At 40.1% G+C, this 26,426-nt stretch overlaps 1 protein-coding gene across 4 annotated transcripts in view; it reads left to right on the top strand.

Annotated features, from left to right (window-relative positions):
* The window catches only part of LOC126191008 (retinoblastoma-like protein 1), a 146,774-nt gene extending 125,276 nt beyond the window's left edge, over positions 1-21,498 (top strand). For 2 of the 4 annotated variants that reach the window (XM_049931691.1, XM_049931689.1), the window contains exons 16-19: positions 863-1,043; positions 15,711-15,913; positions 19,702-19,869; positions 19,961-21,498. In XM_049931691.1, coding sequence (XP_049787648.1) covers positions 863-1,043; positions 15,711-15,913; positions 19,702-19,869; positions 19,961-20,128 — 720 coding nt within the window. In that variant the 3' untranslated portion in view covers positions 20,129-21,498. The remainder of the gene's footprint in view (positions 1-862; positions 1,044-15,710; positions 15,914-19,701; positions 19,870-19,960) is intronic. The other 2 variants (XM_049931693.1, XM_049931692.1) reach the window with 1 other exon arrangement.
* Positions 21,499-26,426: the final 4,928 nt, after the last annotated feature.

Below are 26,426 nucleotides of genomic sequence, written 5' to 3'. Positions count from 1 at the left end.
TGTGTATTCAGAAAAAAGTTGATATAAACCACACCAAAATTGATATCTGAAATCAAATGAATGGCCAGACCCATTCATTCAATGGGAAAAGCATCCAGCAGCATTACGTGCAGTTCAAGGAGCAACCTCTAGCAAAATGAAATGCATACACACTGTGGATAATTAAAGAAATGCAGCCTCCAGTAAAGGATTACTGGAGTTTGAGAATACCTGAGATACGCAAACTTAGAAAAAATAGTGTTAGCTGAACTTAGCCTTACAGAAGGACATAATATCACCTTTGAAGATCTTATTTCATGCTTTGTCTTCTTGGAACTCTGTAATAAAAGCAGCACTGGTCACAAAAAAACAGTATGTTCACAAAGAACCAAAATTAAAAATTTGATTGAGTAGTAACTGGCTGTATCTTCCACCCACTCTTAAATTGTGCCCCCAGGGGAGCAGCTGTTGAGCAAGGGGGGCAGTACTTTCTTCGCAGATAGTTTTTCATATTTGAGCATCAAAATCTTGCCCCAGATGACACATCAAACCACTAAAAGGAAAACAGTTGCATTACTACCACATTTATGATGATTAAAGCAATTGAAAATTACAGTGTAATACTTCAAACACTCTCTTTTTACTAAATGCTAAATAAATTGCTTTAGCTCTGCTTCATTGGGATCTCATATATTCCTTAACATCTGTCCACTGCTATTTCCTTTCCTTCTGACGAAGTTATCTCAAGTGACGTGCCATTTGTGTAATCCTACTTTCCAATGTCTTTTTAAAAATATTTAAGTATTTATTCTTCAAATTTTCAATTATTGTGCATTTCTGTCTTGGAATTAGTTGTTTTCACTTCTCTTTGTGTGTTTCCTAGGTGTCTGGGAGTGACAAAACATTCACAGAAATAATGAGATGCTATCGTTTTCAACCTCAAGCATCTTCTCATGTGTATCGAAGTGTGCTGTTGTCATCAAAAAAACGGAGAGGTTCTGGGTCTTCAAGCAATGGAACATCCAGTACATCAAGTCCAGTACCTACAGATGCAGAAAACAAAGGTAACTTGAACGTAGAGTTTTGTTAAATGAAGTTCATTTTAATTTTAGCAAATTAACTACAAGTGAACATAAATGTTTTCTGGAAGTTACTTTCCTAAAATGCCCATGATAATCTAGCTCAGTTATCAAGGTCATTTTATAAAAAACTTGATTAAAAAACAGAAAAGAAAAAGAAAAAGGCGATGAGCAAAGCCTAAACTTTTTAAAAACAAGTAGCTGTTAACTTATTAAAAACCACAGGAGAGATAAATGCGCAAGATAATTAATAAAAATTGTTACCAAGAATTGCAGCTCAGTTGGAATCACAGTCTTTAGGAACAGCACAGATGCCTGAAGTCGTTGAGGGTGTGGAATATGTCAGGCTGGTATCTAACGCTGACAGTTTATCTGAAATTTTCTCCCGAACACTCTGCATCATTGCAGAGCTCTTACTTGACACAAATCACTTTGTACGACGTGCAAATTCATAACTGTAGAAGCATTGTATTGCTGGCTACTTTCAGCGAATTTCGAAAAAGTTTTTAAGGCTTCTAAAGCCTCAGTCCAAGAGATGTCCATTGCAGGTGTATCTTCTTCATCTCACTGTTTCTGGTGCCTCCTGTGGGTTGAAAACACTTTATGGTATCACATCTCGGCTTCTTCAACCAGTTTAGGCCATAATTTTATACAGGGCCTGTGCAATGATGTATTTTTCACAGAGGTCCAAGTATTAGCAGCCATGAAAGTTGCGTTGGAACTCCTTGCACTGCAGTCTGAACTTAGCAGCTTCTGCACAAACATTATTCTGTACCAGCTCTTGAAATATTCTGTGACCGCCAGTCCGTACATGGAATTAGTGATGTAACACAGGAGGATATATGAAAAAAATATTGCGTAGCACGAGCTCCATCTCTGGAGGGTGAGCTCGCCAATTATTGGGAATGAGAATTGTCTTAGAATTTTAAGGTAGTCTTTTTTGTTCCACAGCTGGAAAAAAAATAGTGAAAGAACCAATCTTTGAACAACTCAGTTTTCATCCAGGCATTAGTTAGTCTGTGCACCATAAATAAGTGTCATATGGGTTTTTAGAGGTCCAGGCTTTTAATATTTCCTAGCCATAAAGAAAGGCAATTTATGATCACCTGAAGCATTTGCACAATGTTGAATTCTGTTGAATTTGCCAAGCACTTCCGTAACTTGCCAGTCTCATCAAAGTTGTAAATTTGGTAAGGGGACAACTTATGCTCATCGACAAGCTTCTGAAATGGTGTTTAGTTCTCATTTGCAGCAGCCTTATCAGCAGATTTTATTTCACCAGAAACATATAGTTTTTGAATGCCATTAAAAATTTTGAAATTATGAAGCCACTCTTTTGAGATGAAAAGACTTCTTTGTAGGTAGACCAAATCCCTTGTGGGAAAGATTTGGCCTCTTCTGTGTTAATAGGTCCTGTTATTGGCTTTTTCTCTGCTCTCTTAGGGCTGAACCACTTATACGAAGCTTCATCTGTAGTTTCTAACTTAAGTTTTTTAAAGTTTGCCTAGCATCTAAACTTTTAACTGAAGCAAGATTGTGACATAAATTTTTCCAGCAGTTGTTTTTGTTTTTTATGTTGAAGATGCGATATTAAATTTACTCATAATATGTTTTCAGTTCTCACTTTTTTCCTATCTCCTCTATAATGCCACAGTAGTTCTACTGGTGATACTGTCCTCCGTCTTATCTATTTTGTGCTGATTTTTCATCTCGACATAACCATTAATCCTAACAGTTACTGTAATCTGTTTTGCATATTCTAATCATGGTCTCTCTATTTTTTCCATTCTAATGCTCATTTTAGTACCTGGTTAACTATTCCTGTATGCCTTGGAGGATCCTATACTAACCTGCCCCTTCTTCTGGTAAGGGTTTTCTGCTGACATCTTTCACCAACTATTCCTTTCTAGAACTTTCTCCATTTCATACTTCATTTGTCCACTTAATTTTTTACACGTCTTCAAAGCACCCTATTTCAAAAGCTTTCAGCTTCTTCTTTGGATTTCCAGTTGTCCACATTTCACATCTATTTAATTATATACTCTAAATGTAAACCTCCTTTTGATATCTTTCTTATATTGGCCATCATGTGTAGTCTTGCTTCCTGGGTAGCATGTCTTCCAACTATTGTATTGTTTCCAATTATGATGTTAAGCAAGCTGTTATTCTCCTTACATCATCTCTCTATCGCCCCATCTGTGGTCAGTTTTGTTTTGAAGAGTGGTAACTATGCTACCGATTCCTTCCAGAATGTTTCTAAGGCTACATTTACACTGCTGGCACTTCACGACTTGCTGCTGTCACATTAACACATGTTTTTATCACATTACTGCTTGTGCAGGCATACTGCTGCTTGCGGGGAGTCTTTACCCTGAGTGAGTGGATTACTTGCTGTTATATGAAGTGAAAAGCAATTTTCTATGTTCTCTGATAACTATTACTGATTTGTTCACACAAAAAGGAGAAAGAGGACAGTGCACCCCTTCTTTGAATGCAGAACATTCACACTGCAGCTACTTTCACCAGCTATAACAACAGCTTAAAAATTACCCAGAGCAGTTTTTCAGACATTTACAAATGCCACAAGGAATTTTTCAATTTATTTTAAATATTATTGAACCAGATAAATTAAACACAGAGCCTCGAAACAAGACCAGTCATAAAAAATGATATATGAGGAAAGGATTGGCAGATGTAGTAAATATGGCCCCGGGGCATGTGCAGGGACTAGGATTAAATGAAATCGAATTAAATGGATTCTCAAAGAGTATAAAATAAATACTGTCATGATCACAGAAACCAAGAAACAGACACACAGGGGCTCATGTTTCTTTTGTGAGTTCGTGCTTTGCACCCAGGGGGTCCTGAGCTAATGCAGCCCATTCTTCCTTCCCAGGCTGCATTTCCTTCCACGTGCTCTCCCTCCCCATCCTTGCTTCTTCCCCTCTATCCCGTCTCTCAGTGTTTGTACTTCCGTCGACCTGGCTGTCCACCTGGTTTCCTGTACTCCTTGAGGTTTTGTTCCCATGACCTTTTCTTTTTCGTCTTTCCTTTTTTGGTGTTCTTGGTCCTATTTTGGGGTTTGATCTTCACTTCTAAATTTTCTCTCCATAGTGTCAGCCATTTGGGGAAGAACTTCCTTTCTAGACCCTACAGTGTGGATTCCTCTGCCCTCCTTCCTTCCCCTCTTCCTTCCAAGCTGTAACCCCCTTCCACCCCTAGGTCACTAGCATGTGTAGCCAGTCTGTGTAGAGGGGCCATTACCTACACTATCTTGCTGAGCACCATGATGACACGGGGATCACACGTCTGATACCTGAGCTGTTGCCTTCCCACGTATACCTAGGAGTGGTTGTTTGTCATTCTGGAGAATCGGAACTCCTGGCAACAGCCGCCGTGCCGGATGGCCCTTGCTATGGCTTGTTGGTACCCATGGGAGGAGTCCCTGATTGGAATGGTTGGTATTGGGGCAGATGCTTTGCGTCTGAAATGTGTCAAGCTCCAAAACATTGGCTATTGTTCTATGGTCGTTTCTTCCGTTCATAATGAATCATTTAATGCTACTTCTAATGACCCTGTGGGCTTCCTTTCCACAGTTTCACGTTGGGAGGAGGGCCAGGCACAATGGCTTGGGGTGAAACTCTTTCCTCACCACCTGGCCTGTATGTGGCCACAAAGCTGTTACTTTTTGTGGAAAATAGTAACATGCGGTCAGGTTCCCTACTTCTGCCATCCAATTTGCAACCCCTCATGCTTGTAATCATCTTGGCTACGTCGTGGTTTGAATATGGTTCAGGGAGTCATTTTTTGTAGGGACTTCATCCGTCAAACTGATGGGGAACTCTGGGCCCGTATAGAACATCGAGGCTTTCATTTTGTTCAACATGCTCAGAAAGGTCATAAGACCAATCGCGCTGACACTGGAGAAGGTCAGGGTTACGTGTTATCAGTGTGACATGAAGCCGTATATCCCTCCCCCTCCATTCATGAGGTGTTTTTAGGGGCACATGTGTTCCCGCTGTACGGTGGATCCTCTATGTGGTGAATATGGAAACCCACTCCATGAGGGGATCCCCAGTGCTCCACTGCCCATCTGTGTTAATTGTCACAACTGACACACACACACACACACACACACACACACACAAACAAACAAACAACCTGCTCACCAGATTTCCAGGATGCAGGAATATAAGTCCCTTGATCATTCATCTTACACTGAGGCTTGTCAGAAATATGATCAACTTCACTCTGTGTCGACGACTTCTACCTTTGCCTCTGTTAAGTCTTTTCCTCCTTCTTCCTTACCCCAGTCCTGCCCCCCTCTCCTCTCCCTTTCCCCAGTGGTTCCTATGCCCTCCCCTTCAGGTGCAGCCCCCCCCCCCCCCCCTCCCTGGACAAAGGAGTGTCCCCTTCCTCCAGTGCCTGCCAGTGATAGGGCTCCCTCCCAGGACCCCTACGCCAGCATCTCTCAGGCCACAGGACACACACAGTCTGTGCCACAAGGTTTCCAGATCTTGTGGAAGCCTGCTCTCCCTTTGTGCCCTGCCTGCCTCCACCTATGAAAGTCCCCTGGTGCCCCCCAGAAGTTCCATTTCCCCCTTTGCAACCTGAGCCTGAACTCTTATTTAGGGATGTCACCTCATCATCATTGGTGACGAGTAGTGACCTGGTGGCACAATTGGCGCCATCCCATTTGCCTCCCATATGGATACCTGCTCTGTGCTTATTCAGTGGAACTGTAATGAATACTACCATCACCTCCCAGATTTGGCAATCCCTTATTGCCTTTACTCAGCAGCTTGTGTCGTTCTCCAGGAATCTCATTTTACTTATACTCACTCACCGGCCCTCATTGGGTTCCGTGCTTTCTGTCATAATTGGGTCAGCCCTTTGAGAGCTTCTGGTGGCGTTTACATGTTGGTCCCTACAGATATGGATCATGGTTCCTCTGCTCATTTTAGTGCTGCATATGGCACTTTCTGTGCCGTTGATTTTTCGCTCACTTCCCGTCCCCTTCTTCTTTCTGTACACTGGTTGCCACACACAATCTCTGTGATAGTGACCACTTCCCATTGATTCTCTCATTCCCTTGCCACCTCCTGGTGACCACATTATCCCACTGAGCTTTCCTTCATGCTGATTAGCATCTATATACTTTCCACTTCATGTTTACACCTTCTTCGTCAGATTATATTGAGGAAGTCGTCTGTGATCTATCCAATAGGATAATCTGCACTGCCAGCATCACCGTTCCATGCTTGACAGACCCCATTCGCTGTCAGCCAGTTCCGTAGTAGAGCATGGCCATTGCCACTGCCATCCGCAATTGTAGTCACATTTTGCAATATTTTAAATGGCACCCGTCCTTTGCTTATCTTATTACCTTTAAACGTCCTTGCACCAAAGCCCGTTACTTATCAAACAGAGCAAGTGGGTGTGTTGGGAACATTTTCTCTCCCTTCTAGTTTCTTCTGTCCCTTCATCAAGGGTGTGGGCTGCACTCCATATCCTCAAAGGTTATTTTGCATTCCGTGTCTTGCCCTTCCACATACTTTTGTACAGATCCATCAGTTTTCGCTAAACCCCTTGTGATGCATTTTGTGACAGCATCAGTTTCAGCCTCCTCTTCAGCCGCCTTCCTCCTCTGAAAACAGTGGGCTGAAGCTTCCCACTTATGTTTTACCCGTTCTCAGGAGGAATCCCACAATGAACTCTGTACTGAATGGGAGATTTATAGCCCTCTCTTTCTCACACTGTTTAGCCTCTGGCCCTGACTCCATCCATAACCAGTTGCTTCAGCACCTTAGTTCTCCACAATGACAATATTTCCTGTGGATGTTCAACCATATTTGGCTCCAAGGCATTCTCCCCTCTCAATAGAGGGCTGCTCTTGATAGTTACCGGCCAGTCAACCTGACCAATGGCCCTTGCAAGTTACTAGAACAGATGGTGGCTTGTCGGCTCAATTGGAATTGGGTCCTCAAATCTCGGAACCTTTTATCTCCCTACCTGTGCAGCTTTCGGGAGAGTCGATCTCCGATTGATCATGTGCTTCGATTGGAAACTGCAGTTCGGCGGGCCTTTTCTCAGCTTGTCCCGGTTTTCTTCTATCTTCATAAGGTCTATGCCACAGCTTGGTGCCATCACATCCTCCTTATGCTCCATGAGTGGTGTCTTCGTGGCCCCCTCTCGAACTTTATTCACCAGTTTCTTTCCCACCAGCTGTTCAGAGTTTGGGTTGGCACTGTTCTCAGCTCTCTGCAGATCCAGGAGAATGGCATTCCACATGGCTGTGTATTAATTGTGGATGATTTATGTATTTGACTAGCCCCAGCATTCATTAACATGGACACTCTCGCACTGTTTCAAGTTCTCTCTCCTTAATTCAAGGGTGGCACATTTGTGTCACTGTATTATGGTCCATCCTGATCCTGTGCTCTACCTCAATGCCCAGCATCTGACTGTGGTCTCCCAGTTACATTTGTTGGATCTTGTTTTTGACAACAAGCTTATTTGGTTGCCCCATATCCATCATTTGAAGGTTGGCTGTTTTCCTAAACCCAATGTCCTTTGCTTTCTAGCCCGCACCTTTTGGGGTGCAAATCACTCAACCCTTTTCTGGGCATCATTCTGTCTCATCTGGACTATGGTTGCAAGTTTTTTGATCAGCTGCCCGTTCCACACTGTTCCTCTTGGAACCAGTTCACCATCCTGGTATCTGTTCAGCCAATAGTGCCTTTTGCACTAGCCCTGTCAATAATCTTCTGGTTCATGCTGGGAACCCTTCCCTTCCCTTCCCTTCCCTTCCCTTCCTTTTTGGTTCGGTGGTCCCGGCTCCTTGTTTCATATGCAGTTGCTATCCACTTTTCCTCTGCTCACTCCTCCTATTCCATTCTTTTCACGGCTTCGGCTATCGTTTAATGTTTTTTCCGCCACCCCTTGGTCTCTGCAATCTACGACCTTCTTGCCAGTTGTGGAGATGCTTCTTGTTTAGTTGATTTTCTTTGTGTTCCTGGCCATGTAGGTATTCCAGGTAATTGACATGCTGATCGTCTGGCTCGGGTGGGGTGGGAGTCGCCATCTACCTCCCAATCCCCATGACACCTCTGGGGTGGATTTGCGGCTTTACATCAAACCCCTTTTTGCTCAGTTGTGGGCTGACTCTTGGGAGGGTACCTCACTGTCTAATAAACTTCATGCAATCAAGGATATTCCCGTCACACTGTGTTCTTCCCACCACTTTTCCCAGCAGGAATCCAACATCCTCTGTCACCTTCATATCAGCAAATCTGGGTTGACCCATGGTTTTGTACTTGACAGTGAGCCACCCTCCCCTTTGTAGTTATGGGTCCCCCTCATGGTGATCCATATTGTGCTGGATTACCCCCCCACCTTTTGCCCCTTTGCACTAAATATACCCTCCCACCTGCTTTGTCCTGGGTGTTAGCAGGTGCCTCTTGCATGGGTACATCTGTCCTCGGTTTTAAGCATTGGAGTCCCTCAGTTAGTGTCGGCATTAGTTATAAAGGCCTAGGCCTTGCCTCTATACCAGCCAGGTTCTCCACACCTTTTCCCTATGCTTTTTTCTGAAGTTTTGTTTTCGATTTTCTTGTGTCCTTTTCCCCTGGTGTTACCCCCTTGTGTTGTGATCATGGTAGCATGTGGGAATCAAAACGGTTCGGTGGTAGTGCTGGTGCCCCATTATGCTTAGTGTTTCTGGAGCACCCCTGCCCTCCTCATTTCCCCTTACTCCCCTCCTGTGCTTTTCTCTTCCTGCTATGCTGACGTTACTTTTACGCTTTTGTTTGCCCCTGTTCTCCTTTAGCTTCCTTGCTGTTTGTGTTGTTTTTCCCTTGATTTTTGACACCTTATCATGGGGCCAATGACCTCGCTGTTTGTTACCCCCCTCCCCAGCCAGCCACAAAAGAGCTGGAGCATTATGTCCAGTTTTACAGTGGGCTGACAAACAAAAAGAGCACATTGTGGAATAGCAATTTAGACAGGAAAGGGAGGGATAAAGTAAAAGAATATTCTTTACTAAATGAAAGACTGAAATTCAGCTGGGAGCATTTAACGGTAATAGGAACTTGTGCACAGGGGAAGGGAAGAAGGGAGAAAGAGACCTATATTATGAAGAACTTCAGAAACAATGACCATGCAATTGTAGCAGGAGATTTAAATGCTGTATTTGGAAAAGAGTCAATTCCTAGTTTAATCTGTAGCACTAAACCACTATCCTAGAATCCATTACCATTTAAAGATTGCCTATCTAACGACTCTCAGGGGCAATGTAAATTTCATTTTCAATATTTTGTGTAATTTACAGAATTTAAAAATTTTGAATGCTGTCATAAAAAATCTACTCAGTAAGAGGTATAATCTTAAGTTAAAAGTGTAACACAGTAAGGTAAGTATTAAAAGTTAGAAGTTGTATGTTTGCCTTGAGGCAGTGGAACTGACGGCATGCAAATACCTGGACAATATTCATCCAGTAAATGAGAATATCATTTAGTGACTTGCAACAAACTTTACACATAATTTCAAGCCTTAATGAACTTTCTCTCACTGTTGCCACCTCAAAATGATGAACGGAAAAAGTTTATCACTTACTATATTTTCACTGTTCATGCATTAAAACTGCTACATCGGGCATTACATTTTGATTTATTATAACTTACTAACTCTATTCACAACACAATTTGCAGACAGTATCCCCATATACCAGTGAAGTACCTAGAGAATTATATCACTGTATGATACGAAGTTCAGGAGATATGACGTCATAAACATTTAGATGTGTGAAACTATCTTTTGCTTAAAATGGGGTGCAGTGAAACTTCAAAATCGTGCATGATATTTTAATTTATTACTTCTGTACTACTACTCTATTCGCTATACACTGAGGTGACAAAGTCATCGGATGGCGATATGCACATATACAGAAGGTGGTAGTATTGCGTGCACAAAGTATAAAAGGGTAGTGCATTGGTGGAGCTGTCATTTGTACTCAGCTGGTTCATGTGAAAAGGTTTCCGATGTGATGATCACTGCCCAACAGGAATCCACATGCCTTAAATGTGGAATGGTAGTTGGAGCTAGGTGCATGGGACATTCCATTTAGAAAATTGTTAGGGAATTCAGTATTCTGCAATCCACAGTGTCAAAAGTGTGCCGATAACACCAGATTCCATGTGTTACCTCTCACCACAGACAACTAAGTGGCCGATAGCCTTCACTTAATGACCAAGAGTAGCGGCGTTTTTGTAGAGTTTTCAGTTCTAACAGACAAAGTACACCTTTTGAAATAACCACAAAAATCATTGTGGAATGTATGATGATTATACCCGTTAGGACAATGCTCCGAAATTTGGTGTTAATGGACTGTGGCAGCAGACAGCCGGTGCGAGTGCCTTTGCTAATGGCACAACATCACCTGCAACATCTCTCCTGGGCTTGTGACCATTTCAGTTGGAACCTAGATGACTGGAAAACATTGGCCTGGTCTGATAAATGTCAATTTCAGGTGGTGAGAGATGAAAACAAGGCTCAGTGCAAGTTGGTGTCAGCTCAGTAATGGTGTGTACTGTGTTTATATGCAATGAACCAATCACTGACTGGAAATGGTTGTGTAAGGCTACTTGGAAACCAGTTGCAGCCATTCATGGACTTCGTGTTCCCAAACAATGGTGGAATTCTTATGGATGACAGTGCACCATGTCACCGGGCCACAGTTGTTCCCAGACTGGTTTGGAGAACATTCTGGACAGTTCGAGCGAATGGCATAGCCATCGAGATCGCTCGACATGACTCTTAGGTCAGTTCATACACTAAATTCTGCACTGGAATACTTTAACAATGATGGATGGCTATAGAGGCAGCATGGCTCATAATTTCTACAGTGAACTTCCAACGTCTTGTTGAGTCCATACCAAGTCGAGTCGCTGCACTGCGCCAGGCAAAAGGAGGTCCATATTAGGAGGTATCCCATGACTTTAGTCACCTCAGTATACACTTTACAGGCAGTATCTGCAGCATACGCTTGCAAAATTATATCATTGTACAACAAATAATTCAGAGCATATGAAATCATAAACGTTGTGATGCACAAAAATCTTGAAGAGCGCAAATTACCCTGGCTATATTCTCCATGTTCCATAATGAGAGCACTTAATGACTTCCAACGAACTAAAATCATAATATCAAGCCTTTCCTAAACAATTTCTGTTACGTGCCCCAAGTTCAGCAAAACTGAGGGAATTCAGAACATTCAATGAACTGAAAGTAATCAGCACCTTTTCTAAGAAGAAAAACGTTCACAAATTTACATGATCTGCATGAGGCTACCGTCAGCTAATAAATTATGTGATAGTTAAACGATGGTTAGGTCCAAGGTTAATTAACACTGGTATATATAGAGGAAGAAATATAAATACAGACCACTAAAATGTGAAAATCAAAATTACAGCTGTGGTCAAGATGGAAGAAGCAGACAAAAAATAAAGACGAAACAATTTATACCAAAGATTTAAGATTGCTTAGGTGATCTATATCAAAACAAACTCACACAACTGTTCAGTGAAATACCTACTAGTGGTCTTCAGTCCAAAGACTGGTTTCATGTATGGCATCCACATCAGAAAGGACTGTTAGCAGACATTGAATATATACAAAGTAGTGCTGCACAAATGGTCACAGGTTTATTTGACTCTTGGGAGAGTGTGAGGGAAATGCAGGAAAACCTGAATAGTCAGACCCTTGAATATAGCTGCTGCCAACCATCCTGGAAAAGCATACTTTCAAAATTTGAAGAACCAATATTGAGAAATATACTACAGCTCCTAGCTCTTAAAGGGATTCTGAAGACAAGATTGGATAATTGTAGTGTGCACAGAGGCATTTTAATACTCACTCTTCTCCCTCTCTTTACGCAAATAGACGAGGAAAAAACAGTAATATGTGATACAGTGGGAAGTATTCTGTCACGAACTTCACAGTGGATACAGCGTGTGGATGTACATGTAGGTGCAGGATACCAGAGAAACTGTGTAAATGTGGAGTGATTCTCTAAGCAGCAGCAGGGCTGGGATGACCTTGAAGCAGCAAATCATAGTTCATGTCAGGATTGCCATTGACGGTCATTGCTACAAACACAGACCAGTTTGATATCTTTTCCTAGTGTGTATCTGAATAAGCAGCAATATTGCATGTTAAATGCTCTGGTGAGACTCAGTGGGCTTGTTTCGTCATTGCTGGACAATGTTGGTGAAATGAAAGCAATGAGCTATGTTTTCTGTGAACATTAGCAGTGGAATCTGTTCCCCTTAAAATTTTATTCCTCTCTGAAATTTTCTTTTACGAGGGTGGTTTGAAAAGTTCTTGGAACGGAATAGAAAAAAAGTAGTTACATCAGTGAAACTTTTTTTTTTTATTTTTTCAACGTAGTCTCCTTGTAGATTATTGCACTTGGTCCAATGATTTTCCAGTACCTTGGTACCATCTCAAAAATGAGTTTTCTCCTGGCTTCCAAAATAGTTGTCTACTCTGGCTATCAATTCTTCGTTTGAAGTGAATCTTCGTCCACCAAGAAAAATTTTTAGTTTGGGGAAGAGATGGAAGTCTGATAGAGCCATATCAGGTGAATAAGGCGGATGTGGCAACAATTCATACCTCAGTTTGTGTAATTTTGCCATGGCGACAGCACACGTTTTTGATCCAGCATCAAGAGTCGTGGCACCCATCTTGCAGAAACTTTTTTTCATTTCTAATTCTTCCATTAAAATTTGATTTCCTTTCATATGACATCTGGCAATCGGGAGCAATTTCATGCACTTTCAGTCGGTGATCCTCCGTGACCATTTTGTGCCCTTTTGCAATGATTTTTGGAGTAGTGACGCATCTTGGCCAACCACTGTGTGGGTCATCATCTTAGTTCTCCCTACCAAATTTAAATTCATTTGTCCACTTGGCAACTGTTGAGTATGAAGGAGCAGAGTCCCCCAGTGTATTCTGGAAATCGGCATGGATGTCCTTTGCTTTCATACCTTTCTTGACGAAGTACTTAATCACAGCTCGAAACTCCCCCCCCCCCCCCCTCCCCCTCCCACCGTTGCAAGTCACTATATGGAAACAACAACAGAGCCACATCACTGCCACAGCTCTCTTCCAAGAGCACTGACGTGGCAGGTCTTTACAGGCAGCAGTCCAATGAATATCACGTGAACAATTTGATGTGCTAACACTGATCTCGTGGTGATTCCAAGAACTTTCCAAACCATCCTCATATTGTGTGAGATGAACAACAAAGGAGATAACCTGCAGCACTGCCTTACATCCTTATCAACACGAAATTGTCTTCCTTCATCTTCCACCTTTACTACACACTTGGATTTTGTGGACATTGTAGATTATTTGCACATCTCTATACTTTAAATGGGATTTTGTAAGTGTTGTGAACGTCTTACTCCAGCTTACATTGTTGAAGGCTTTCGTTAGGTCAACAAATGCTAAGAAGTTATACTGAATTTTCTTCTATCTATCTTATATTACCAAGTGTAGTGTCAGAATTGCTTCCCTGGTACCTTTTCTCTTTCCTTCAACCAAACTAATGCTTATCGAGTACATCTTCAATTTTCCTTTCTATTCTTCTGTAGCTACAGACTTTTTTTTGTAAACTTTTGAAGTAGAAGCAGCCGTATTCTCAAACTCCGTAATGAGGCTGGTGAGCTGCCACGTAACACCAGTGTCATTAGTAATAGTATGATTTTCTGTAAACACATACCATAAATCACGGACATCAGATTACATAGTTCCTTAACACAATCCTTTTCACTTACTACTGTTTCTTTGAGTAACTCTGAAAATACCTTTTTGATACTTCATATTTTGAGCTGGTAACTTTCATGGGTCTATCAATTTTAGGCTCAAGTCTAAATAATGTACCACCTGTACCCTAAAATATAAAGACTGCTAATGTTATTAAGGAACTATTTGTAGTGGTGTATTAGTGCAGGACTACGATTTGATCTTGTGCTGTCCTTACACTGTGACAAGTTTCATCAAAATCAGTCAACTTGGTAGCAGTGGATGAAAAAATTTACAGTACATGTGTTCTTCCTCTCCACGAGAAAAAAAAAACTGCGTTCAAGGTCTGATACAAATGCACATTGGTGTAATTATTACCACATGGTGGTTTTCACCATCTAAGTGAAACACACAAGTCCACACACACCTGCAATCATCTCTTCTGTAGTTATAAACCTTTCTGCTTGTCTCTTTCAATTAAGCAGCAAAGGATCTCCACAAGCTTTGCCTTCCAGCACAGCACGTGAATACGCCTGAAATCACTTCACCCAAATTACAAAAAAATTGTAAAGTGTGATCTGTAGAATAGCTCCCCCTTTCTTTTTCATCTGAACTACAGCCCTGTTTCCAGTGGACACGAGACTAATCAGATGTTAAACTCTAGGTGTACTTATTTGCCTTCTCATAATTGATAAACTTGCTGCATAAGTTAAAAGTATTTGTTGGATTTTGCCAATTGGTAAACACCTCACGAAGTTTGACCAATAAGGTTGACTTTACATTTGGCAACCCTGGTTTACCTTAGCTAGAGCTAAGCAACATCGTACTGTTGTTGTTGTTGTTGTTCTTCTTGTTGTGGTTGTGGTCTTCAGTCCTGAGACTGGTTTGATGCAGCTCTCCTTGCTAATCTATCCTGTGCAAGCTGCTTCATCTCCCAGTACTTACTGCAACATACACCCTTCTGAATCTGCTTAGTGTATTCATCTCTTGGTCTCCCTCTACGATTTTTACCCTCCACGCTGCCCTCCAATACTAAATTTGTGATCCCTTGATGCCTCAGAACATGTCCTGCCAACCGATCCCTTCTTCTAGTCAAGTTGTGCCACAAACTTCTCTTCTCCCCAATTCTGTTCAGTACCTCCTCATTAGTTATGTGATCTACCCACCTAATCTTCAACATTCTTCTGTAGCACCACATTTCGAAAGCTTCTATTCTCTTCTTGTCCAAACTATTTTGTACTACATCGTAGTATGTATACAAATTTTGCATTTTTTTAAGAAGCCTGTTTCAAAATTGGGTGCCTGTAAGTGAAAGCAGTTTACACATAGATTAACAACAGCATATGCAAGTGTACCTGTAAGAATGCATGTCCCTCCAAGCCTCCAGCTATGGAGCCTTCATCTGTCAAAATTGCTGTGAGAAGCCAGTCTCTTAGTAAAGCCTTTCATTAAGATAATTTACCAAAACTCTTCGTGTGCCCATTAAGTCATCAATCTCCTCATAGGGAAGAGAGTGACGGAAGAAACAATGTCAAGGAAGTGTACCACATTTGAAATTTTATATAACTGCAGGACATCAGTAGTGTTCTGTAGTTAAGTGTGAAAATCAGAAATCTGAAGATTTAGGATTTAGTCACGGGTCACATATGGAATTTTTTCTGGCACCTGACAAAACTCTCTTCTCAGTTAGTTATTTACATATGTGAAAGAAAGAAAAAAAAAAAAAAAATCTGGAAATGACTGCGAGGGTTTGAATAGGTAGGAAGTCTTTTTCTGTCTATAACAGCAGTTTTGTGTAATCAGAATATGTGATCAACTCTGTATCAAAGAGTAACTTTTCCTTTTCAGAAGATGCCAATGTAAATGTGCGTTCATCAAGCACTCTACCTGTCACGCAGCCCTCATCAGCTCCTCCTACACCAACTCACCTGGCTGGCACGTCAACGTCTTTTGAATCGGGAGACCGAGGAGACCTCATAAAGTTTTACAACACTGTCTATGTGCAGAGAGTTCAAGCCTTTGCAGTTAAATTTTCAGTTCGAGGATCCCAGGTAGGCCTTATCGTAATTTGCATTACCTCTGTTCCTAATTGTATACATTTTATAGCAGTTGTTTATTTCTTCATAGTCTATATTACAATGATCTTTGATGTGTTTAACTTTATGTACCATAATTAAAAGTAAATATGACAATGGAGAATTGTGGGTGGAATACAAATAATGAATGGGTTTAAGGTATTAATTCAGTGTATAATTGAGCCAATGAGCAATCAAGAGACACATAAAGAAGACTAAGCTTTCAGATAGCATCGTTCTTCAGAGCTAACTGAGACTGAACATACACGTGCATGGATACATTGTCCATGCCAACTATATTCTATTGAAGTTGTAGCTCCACTGGGGTGGGATTGAGTGTGTAAGAGACGGTGAGAGAAGAAAGGAGTGAGGAGTCGAGGGAAGGGTGGTTCACGAATGGGACAGAGGAGCAGCAGAAGGGGGGAGGACAGGAATGTGAAAATGGTTAGCTCACCGTGCCACATGCCAAGGGGAGTTGGGTACGGCACACAGTGAAGTGCCAGAGTGAATTGGGAAGGGAAATAGAACAGAGGAAAAGGAAGTCTGTGGAGAGGGGAGGGTGAGCGTAGAATGACAGAAGTGGGGCGCAGTGATAGAGGTGGATGTGAGACAAGCTAGTGGAAATAGAGGCGAGGAGGGTTGGAAGATTGAAGGGTGTGCTGCAAGGGCAAATCCCAGCTACATAATTCAGAGACATTGGTGGATGGGGGATGCTGACACAGATTGTGAAGCAGCCAACTGAAATTTAGTACGTTGTGCTCAGCAGTGTATTCTCATGCTGAGTGCTCAACTCTACTCTTTGCCACAGTTTGCCATTGGTTATTCATTTGAACGAACAGTATTTTATATGGGCACGAGCAACAACCACCTCTCTATTGGAATGAATGTCCAAACAGTGGCTGAGGGCAGAGCTTGTCTTCCAGTTGCGGGCTTTCAGTTAAAAATTATGTGGTGGCCCTCAATTATGTGCCCTCTGATCCATAGTTGAAATATTAAAGGTTTTGGCTGGTTTCATTGTCTAGGGGCTGGGGTATGTAGTTGCTGCATTACAAGCCAAATACTGCTGAGACTACCGTAAACAATATGAATATACACGTGAATTGAATGGTCGAAGGTTCCTATCATTCGGCAATTGCGAATTTTGAATGTAACATAAAAATGAAAGATTGCACTTAAATAAAATCTGCAGGTACTTTTTTTAACGACTTTAAATGATGAGTACGATAGCAGTGTCACCTTTAAGAATGCCATTTATTACTGAAAAACACTTATTTGTGTCAATGGTCCAGCAATTAAATAAAATATAAGTTGGATAACAGGGAAACAATAGAGTCCTACTTTACGTAATTAGTTAGGAGCAGCAACATAGCTCGTGAGATATTCACTTCTAAACACATACTATGTCTTCACTGCAGAAGCCATGGAAATCTCACAAGTGCACAAGTCGCCACTAAGAAATATTTCTATCTCCCGCGATCATGCGCAAACTGCTCCACTCTCCCAGTCTTCCCTACGACCGTCCGTCGCATCTTCCCGTCCAGCACTCCCCATGTCCTGTGCGACACGATGCTCCTCCCCCACCTCCATACTCTCGCCTACCGTAGTAACGAGCGCTGTGATTGGCTAAAGCTCTCCCACCGTGTCTCCAAGCCAGCGCAAACTCGCAAACATATTGAAACACAAACAAAGTACTGGATTTACATTTAAATAACTTGAAATTAAATAAATATTCTTACAGCTGGACCATAAACACACTCTGACACACATTATTAAATACATAAACAAATTAAATAAACATGTACCAAAGGAATAGAAGCAAAAGTAGACCAGTAGCCTAATGTCCCTGTGCTTTCTAAAACACAGTAAATATTTGACCAATTTCTTCATGAATAGTATATATCGGATATAAACAAAGATATAGACGAAAAAATATATTTATAAGCATGCTGCTACCGTGTTTTCGTGTAACTGTGGAGTACTTACTACCTGATACGATCAATAGTAATCGGCCACTTTGACCTCCAATAACTCATGTACTATTCAAGTTTTACATGCCTGTAATTCATACCAATTTAGGTTTACACTAATAGCTTTCTAAAGACACGTCAATCAACAAAATCGGATGAACGGTTTGGATTTTGGAAATTCGTTGCTGCGTGTTACTGTCATAATTTACAGTCAGATACTAAATTTTAAACTAGTAAAGATATTGAAAATCTGATTACACCATCAGAATTGTGCAAATAATGGTAATGTACATGTTTCTTTTTAAGGTATCATGATTCCTCTGACTATTATTAACTTCTACATGAACTGTGAAATGTCTGCTATTATGGTTTCACGAAGTCCGCCATCTTTGGCACTCCTGGCATACAAATCTCTTTTATCAACACAAAGCACAATCATCACAGCATCAACATGGAATTCTCAGCCATGCGGTCGGCCTGGACCACGCGCTGGGGCTACTTCTCTTGCTCCAGCTAACGTTTGGCACCAAGCGGTTGCTGACAAGCCCCAGCTTGCCGAGCGGTCCGTGCGGCCACGCCAACTCCGAACTTACAATATTTTCAGGGCACCACAACTCGCCCATTACCTCACACAATAGTAGAACAGTTGCTGCATAAAATAGGAAAGAGCTGTACAAAATGAAACTGAGATGGGGAGAAGTGATACAATACGAGATGGGTTCTTACCGTACATGATTGAAGTGCAGTGTCCGACAGCTAGTGTACGCTCTGATCATAAGCTTCATTCTAATAAATAGCACACTGTTTGGCACTTGCCCACTGGGAAAGTTACTGTTAAGTCACCAGTCCTAAAGGCATGTAGGCAGCGAAAAAGATGAAATTATTTTTTGAGGCACTGAGAAGGTAGGGAAAAGTGATGTGTGACATAATAAATTCTTCAGATTAGTTCTGTGGCAGTTGTTGAGAATCAAATTGTGTTCATAGGTGAACTATTTCTGCATAGTAGTTTCAGATTTAGTACTGTAGAAACATTCAGGATGGTGAAGCGAAGTGAAATATCTACTTAAGATTTGTTACTCAAGTAAAGCGGATACTTCACTCAGACAGTGTGATGAAATTTGAATGGGAAACTTTTGAGGGAAAGAGAGAGAGCCTATGAAAAGATATTAAAAAAAATTGTTTCACTGAGATTTAAATGCTTGGCAAGGTAGTGTTTAAGGAGATAAGTTGGATGGGGAAAATGGGGGGAGGTGAGAGCCACCACTGTTGGGGTAGGAGAAGTGTGATAACTTTTTTTTAAATGAGCTTTAGTTTGTAGTTGTAATGTGACGTTTGCTTGATGCATAATACCATACACTGGGACATGAAAGGCATGTGCACTATGTATGCCTACAAACATAGCGCAAGTGCCACAATGCATAATACCATACACTGGGACATGAAAGGCATGTGCACTCTGTATGCCTACAAACATAGCGCAAGTGCCACAGTACCATTGTTGGTTTCAACAGTAAAATATTAAGGTCTGATGCTTTTTGAACAGCCCTCATATTTGAAGTATATAAGAATGAGATACAAAGTCATATATCTGACATTATTGCACATAATTGATAAATGGCCCTTAGCTCAGTGAAGTCCTCTGTGTCCTAAGAGCTGCGTAACCATTTCTTTTGCGTAAATTTCTCTTACATCTTAATAGCTACTAGGAATATCTAAAAAACTTGTTCTTGGCATGACAGTTCTTTGATGTATGTTAACATGTAATAAGTAATGTTTTGTCGTTTGAATGTTTTACAGCTAGAAAATCTCACCCTTTCACCTTTACCATTAACGAAGAATCAGCCAATGTCACCTCGAAGAGTTTCAGAAAAACATTCAGTTTATATTAGATCCTTAGAACCAAAAATACATCCCACATCGCCTATAAGGCCACTCAGCTATTGCTTCAGCAGAAGCCCAGCAAAGGTCAGTAAATTATCAGTATGTCTCAGGTAGAAATGTGCAGTTGGTAATTTTATGGGTTAAGATAATATTTTTCATTTAGAAATTTTTTCAGGATCTTCGAGAAATAAATAAAATGATCGATGCTCGAAAGGTAGGAAAGAGGTTGCTAGTAGATGATACTTTGGATACTACTGATGGAGTTCCGAGCAAGAGGCCAACCCCAGGAGTTGCTAAGAAACTGCAAGATATTATGGGTGATAGATGGCAGGTTCAAGACTGAAGATGATAAAAATGTTTTGCTCCCTCTTGTTGTTCTGTCAGAATGTGTAATAGAAGACATACACTCAGAAAATGCCTGAGAAAAATGTTTAATATTAATTTTCAGTTCATGTCAAAAATGGAGACAAAGGAAAATTGTGAACGACTTGTCTTATTAAATTATTTTTACTGGCATTTGCCATGTTTGTATTATAATGACAAAAATATTTTACTTCAGATTTCATTGTGGAAAATTATTCATTACTTTTGTATTTGAGATTTACTCTTTATGATGTATGACTTTAAAAATTTGAACATTAATTTATGTAATGGTCTAAAGGCTGACCTTAGTCTAACAACATTTATCTTTTTTGGGGGGAGGGAGGATGCTAAAGATATTGTTGTACATTAAGCAAAGGGATGAATGAGTTTTAATTAGTTGACACTTTTGTTTTGTGTGTTGTGTAAATTTGACTGGCAATGATTATGTAAGTGCAGGAAAATATTCCTATGCATGAATAATGATTAACTTCTTTCTTCTCTTTTGCATATTTTTTAGAGTACTTGTTGCTTTTGAGCTATTGGTCATTTTATATTTGCTCAATATTTTCAAGCAAAAGTGACCAAAAATTGGCAAATAACTTAGGTGTTTCTAGCACGTGGTATGTCACTGCGTATCCTTAAGTAAGTACTGAAAAGTTACTTATGGAAGAGAAGTTTCATTTGTGATCGTTCTGTGAAATAACAGTAACAAATAATGCCTGGAAACTAGACACACTGTTGATAGATGTATTCCTTTGTTGTGAAAGACAAGTTTCTCAGAAAGTGTAATGTTGCCAGGAATTCTCCAAAGCAATATGCTCCACATCTATCAATTTAAGAATAAATTTAAAATTTTGAGGTATATATTAAATAGAGCATGTTTTACATAGCAAGGGTAGTCTTTTACTGCACTTTATAAGTCTCTTTCAAATACGTGTACACTTTGAAAGTTCCCCTCTTGCTTTTATTACACAACAGAGGAAAATTGTAAAAAAATTTCCTTGTTTGGTGGTCAGCCTTATTTTAAGTTCCTGTAACTGTTTGCAAATTATACAGCAAACAATTGAAAAGAAAAAAGTCCTTTTGTGCACTGTCTAAATTATGTACATAATAATGAAGAGTGTGTGTTATGTTTCTTTTTTCTTCTCTTTTTTGCTTACAATGTGTGTAAATTTTCAATCACAGTGACAAAGATTTTATTTATATTAAAATATGTTAAGTAAGCTGTGATGATAAAATTTTATAGAACTGTTTTTGAGTTCAAGATGTACAAATGTTGAATATGTAATTTTTTAGTTCTATTATACCAGAAAAAATAATTTTTGAAGTTATTGTTTGGCATGTGGATGCATTGTTACATTTATTTTGAAATAAATCTTTAGATATAACTTTATTAGATTACCATTTGGTTATTGCATCACCCTAATTCACTTTCTGTGCCCTATGAACTACAAAGTTTTGTGTATTCACAATGACATTAGTGAGTGGGAGGGAGGAGGGGGGGGGGAGTTTCTTCCAATTAAGTTATTGCTGTTAATAAAAGGGGCTGTCATTACCAAACCTTGAAATTTCCACTATTTCACTGCTTCAAACTTTTCAGTCTCCAAATTGACCAGTGATGGCTGAATAATGGTGGCCACCTTGCATGCCAAGCACTACTTAGTTGTTATGGTGAGTTAAGGTAGTGCTTCAAAGATTTTACATCCATTGATGTGAGTAATTAAGTAAATTTTAATTTTGTTGTGTAAAATGGACAGCAGTGAAACTTGTAGTTCAACAGTTCCTCCAGTTTCATCATCAAAACCGAAAACAGATTAGACAACCGGACAAATGGCAAAGAAATGTGAAAAACAGAGATTAGTACCAGAAAAAAAATTTATGATTGTATTACCTCGTGCATACTGGTACAATGGCTGCATGTGATGCCTCTATGTAAATCCATTTGTTTGGACTTAAGCCTTACTCTTTCCCAGGTATGTGTCAAAGAATCTACCAGAATTCCCAAAGTGCAAACACAATACCAAGGCTGTGCAGTGTACCAAGCTCGGGATGTCTGAAATGATGACACTCAAAAGATTATTATGCTTCTAACCAGGAAATCGGTCAAGATAATTTTATATTAAGAAATATTGCTGTCACTTCAGTTGCATGCAAAAGGCCAAAAAAATGAAAAGCATCAGTGTAAGGCACATCAAATCATATACCTAGTTAAACACAATGAGAGCTGAACCCCTGCCAATGTGCTAGAAAACATTTCATAACATACTTTAAATAACCTGATCAAGGATGGACTATGAGGCCAAACAATGTGGTGTTACTGGACTTTTCCCTGTAGAAAGAAGAGGTGGGGATAGAAGACAAAGTTCATGGAGTGTACGAATGCTGTTATTGGATTCCTTTCTTCTCTTATATGTGTGGAGTCATTATTGCAGAGGTTCAACTGCGCAGAAGAATCTGTCATACACTCTTAATATTACTAAACTCTTAGAAGATGTACAATGCTCAAGCTACGCATGCTCTTAATCATAAAAAAGTCCCTTTTTAGGAACATGTTTTCATTAAAATTTAATCCTGGATTGTTGAGTACCAAGAACAGATAAGTGCTCAACATGTATATCATTAAGAGTGCAGGTAAGGAAAAAAAAACTAATCCTAAAAAGAAACTGATCTAATGGCTATTAAAAGAAGTATTTAATGGAGCACTGCATTGCCCTAATGAAGATATGTTGATATGTTCTAGTGATACATAGAAAAAGTTGGTGCTGCTTAAAGTGCCAGATCAACAGGCTAATCACTGTAGGCAACTTTACATGTGTAATTTTACAGTAGTGAAAGGGACATCAAGAGCTCCTCTGGCGTCTAGCAATTGTTCCAGCTACATTTGGAGTTCAGATCAGCTCCCCAAAGGAGCTCATCACGTCTCCTCTGTCCTTTATCATTGCTTACAGAATATAAATAGGATTCAGTAAGACCATGTTAGCATCAGACAGATACTCAGGTCAAAACAAAAATACAGTTCTATCTGTGCATGAACTGGTTGTTGACAGCTTCATATATTTGTACTAGAACTTTACTTTCCTATTAAAGGACATTCAGTTGAGCTCATATTGTATCACAAATGTCATTTAGGAACACACAGTGACATTACATACTGTGTACAAGGTGTGGCTATAAAATAATGGGACTTCGCTGTCAAACATTTATTTGTTACCCTCAATATAATCCCCACTATCCCTACAACTTTCCATATGAATTTTCTATTGATGAACATTGTGTGGAAGTCTTCATCTTTAAGCTCCAGGATGACGGGTGTCACTTTTGTTTAACTGCTTCAGCAGATTGAAATTGTGTTCCTTTTAATGCACAGTAGATCTTGGGGGATAGATAATAGTTACACAGTGCTAGGTCAAGCGAACAAGGTGGGTGGCCTAACACTGGGATGCTGTACTTTGATAGAAAGCTCTTCATGGACAATTCACTAAGAGCCAGTGTGTTGTCTTGATGCAGAACTCGTGACTTGTTCTTCCACAATCAGTGAAGTTGAGTCCTTCCAATGTGTGGATTGGTTCTCAGTTTCTGGATCATAAGTGACAAACCAAGATTTGTCACATTATCAATCTTTCCAATAAACTAGGATGGTGCTCAGAGTGTCATAACTACATTTTCACAGCCTTCTTATTGTTTGAGTGTGAGAATTTTTGACATAAGTTTTGCACACACTTTTCTCATGTTAAATTGGGTACGTAAAACTTGCTTTATGCATTATTTGTCAATTCCTATATTTTCAACAATCGATTGAATAATCATCCGATGGTCAGATTGAATCAGATTACCCACTTTTTTTATATTTTCATCTGATTTTGATGTTGAAGGGTGTTCTGAGTGAGAGTCAACTTCGACCTCTTCTTGCCAACTTGAAAAAGCTTAAGCCACTCAGAAACTGATGTACATGATAAACAGTCTTCGACATACACTTCTTTTAGTAAAATATATGTTTTAGTGACAGTGTTTTCCAAGTTTAATCTGAAGCTTAAAGACAATTCGTTACTCTGTTATTACACTTTATCATTTTTTCCCAGAAAAACAAACAGCTCTTACACAAATGAAAGCCTTGGCCACACTGGTTTATCCACAAACATCAGAAATGTCACATTCGACTAAGGCTTCACAGCTATTGATCATTCATCTTTGGCACTTGTATACTTATTCCTTTACAGCACAACTCCAATTATTTTATAGCCACACCTTGTATAGAACATTAAACTGTTGGTCCCCATGGATGGCTCAGTGTGTCAGTTCAAAGGTTAGAGGATGACAAAGGTATACCTTCAAACAGCACCATACCTAGTAAATTACTGTGGTGTTCAAACCAACTTTTTCTTATCACTATCAATACAGAAAGTGAATTTTATCTGTATCTGTTCTATACAAGGTGTGGCTATAAAAGGAATGAGACTGTTGCAAAGTAATTGTGCCTGCGCTGAAGATGAATGACCAATAGCTGTGAAGCATGAAGCCTTCTCAGGTGAATGCGGCATCTCTGGTGTCTGTAGACAAATCAGTATAGGCATGGTCTTCATTTGTTTTACAGCTCTTATTTTGTTTTGCCAGAAAAAATGATAAAAGTGTAATCATAGAGCAATGAATTGACATGAAGTCTTACATTCGAGAAGACGTTGAAGATGACTGCCCCTTCAACATAAAAAACAGATGGAAAATATAAAAAAAGTAGGTAATCTGATTCAGTCTCAAGAAGAAAAGAATAGCTACTCAAAGGAAAGGTTGAGACCAAAGAAATTAATGTAAATTAAGGCCAGATGGGTGGTGAGAACCAAATACATGTTGTAACTTCAGTTCCCATTGAGGTCACAGTTGTCATATACAGCATGCTTTGCAACAGGATACTGTGCATTGGCAGCATACTCCCTCTATGTCCATTCATCCTAATGGTTAACTTGGTGACAGTCATAACAGTATAAAGGCCAAGCAATGTTTACATAACTGGTACACGATGTGTCATTTCACAGGAGGCTTGAACTTTGATAGTACAGGGTGTACATAAAGCCCAGGAACACTTTCAATTATTTATTGCACAAGAACTAAACATTGTACAGATATACGTGAAGAGAAACCCTGAAAGTTCGCCCCCCATATATACTGCCACAGCATAGTTTGGTAATTTGCCGATAGTCAGCTCTAGCCACAAACATGGTGGCCGTGCTACAGAAGGGGACAGCTTTTTCATGAAATGGCCTCGCCGATCACCAGATCTCACTCTGTGTGACTTGTGTCTGTGGGGACGCATTAAAGATCTGTTGTATGTACAGCCTCTACCACTTGTTGTAGCAGACCTCTGGGAGAGAATACGGGAAGTGACTGCCACAGTCGACTATGCCATGCTGGAATGGGTATGGCAAGAATTTACTTACCGTATTGATGTCTGCTGGGTCACTCATGATTCGTGTATCAAATGTTTGAAAAAAAAAACTTTCAGAGTTTATCTTCAAATGCAATATGTGAGACATCTATACAATGTTTAGTTCTTGTGCAATAAATAATTTAAAGTGTTCCCAGACTTTCTGTGCACCCTGTATATGTTTTGCCAGTTACAGGGTTGGTATAGGTGATGGTAGAAGGGTGCATAAAGCAAGTCTTACTGTGGGGGCACTCACAGGATAGGAGCCAAAGGGCAGGGGAGGGGGTGGAGGAGGAGCATGGGTTCTGACCAGGATATTACAGAATTGGAGAGGGGCCATGTCTGAATGAGTGGACCTCATCAGGGCATGATTTTAAGAAGTCATACTTTTGTTGCAGTAGCTGATTAATGCGTTTAACATCAGGATAGTATTGAATGACAAGAGGTGGACTCCTTACAACTTTTGGGGGCATCAGCAGTACCAGGATTGGATGTGATGGGCTGGGAAATTTGCTTTGGAACTAGGCTCCCATCCCTGCTGTAAGACTGTGCCCTATACACCCCACCGTCACCACCTACTCCAGCCCTGTAACTGGCAAAATATTTACTACCGAAGGGAGAACACTTGTAAACGATGTGCCATTAGGGTTGTCAGATTTTGTAAAATAACTAATTGTCAATCCTTCTTCATTTGTTTATAATAATATTTTAAAATGTAAAATACAAATATATTTTGCACAAAAGTTATATAGCCCTTCCAAATACTTAATAGAATACTCAAAAAATATAAGTGGTGCAGAAGTACATGTCTAAAGAACAGAAAAAGCAACATATTTACTATTTTCAAGAGCTAGTCAACAGA

Source organism: Schistocerca cancellata, chromosome 6, assembly GCF_023864275.1.
Source record: "Schistocerca cancellata isolate TAMUIC-IGC-003103 chromosome 6, iqSchCanc2.1, whole genome shotgun sequence".
In the NCBI taxonomy this organism is placed as follows: Eukaryota; Metazoa; Arthropoda; class Insecta; order Orthoptera; family Acrididae; genus Schistocerca; species Schistocerca cancellata.
Note: the sequence above shows the minus strand (reverse complement) of the source record. Positions and strands in the feature narration are given on the sequence as shown.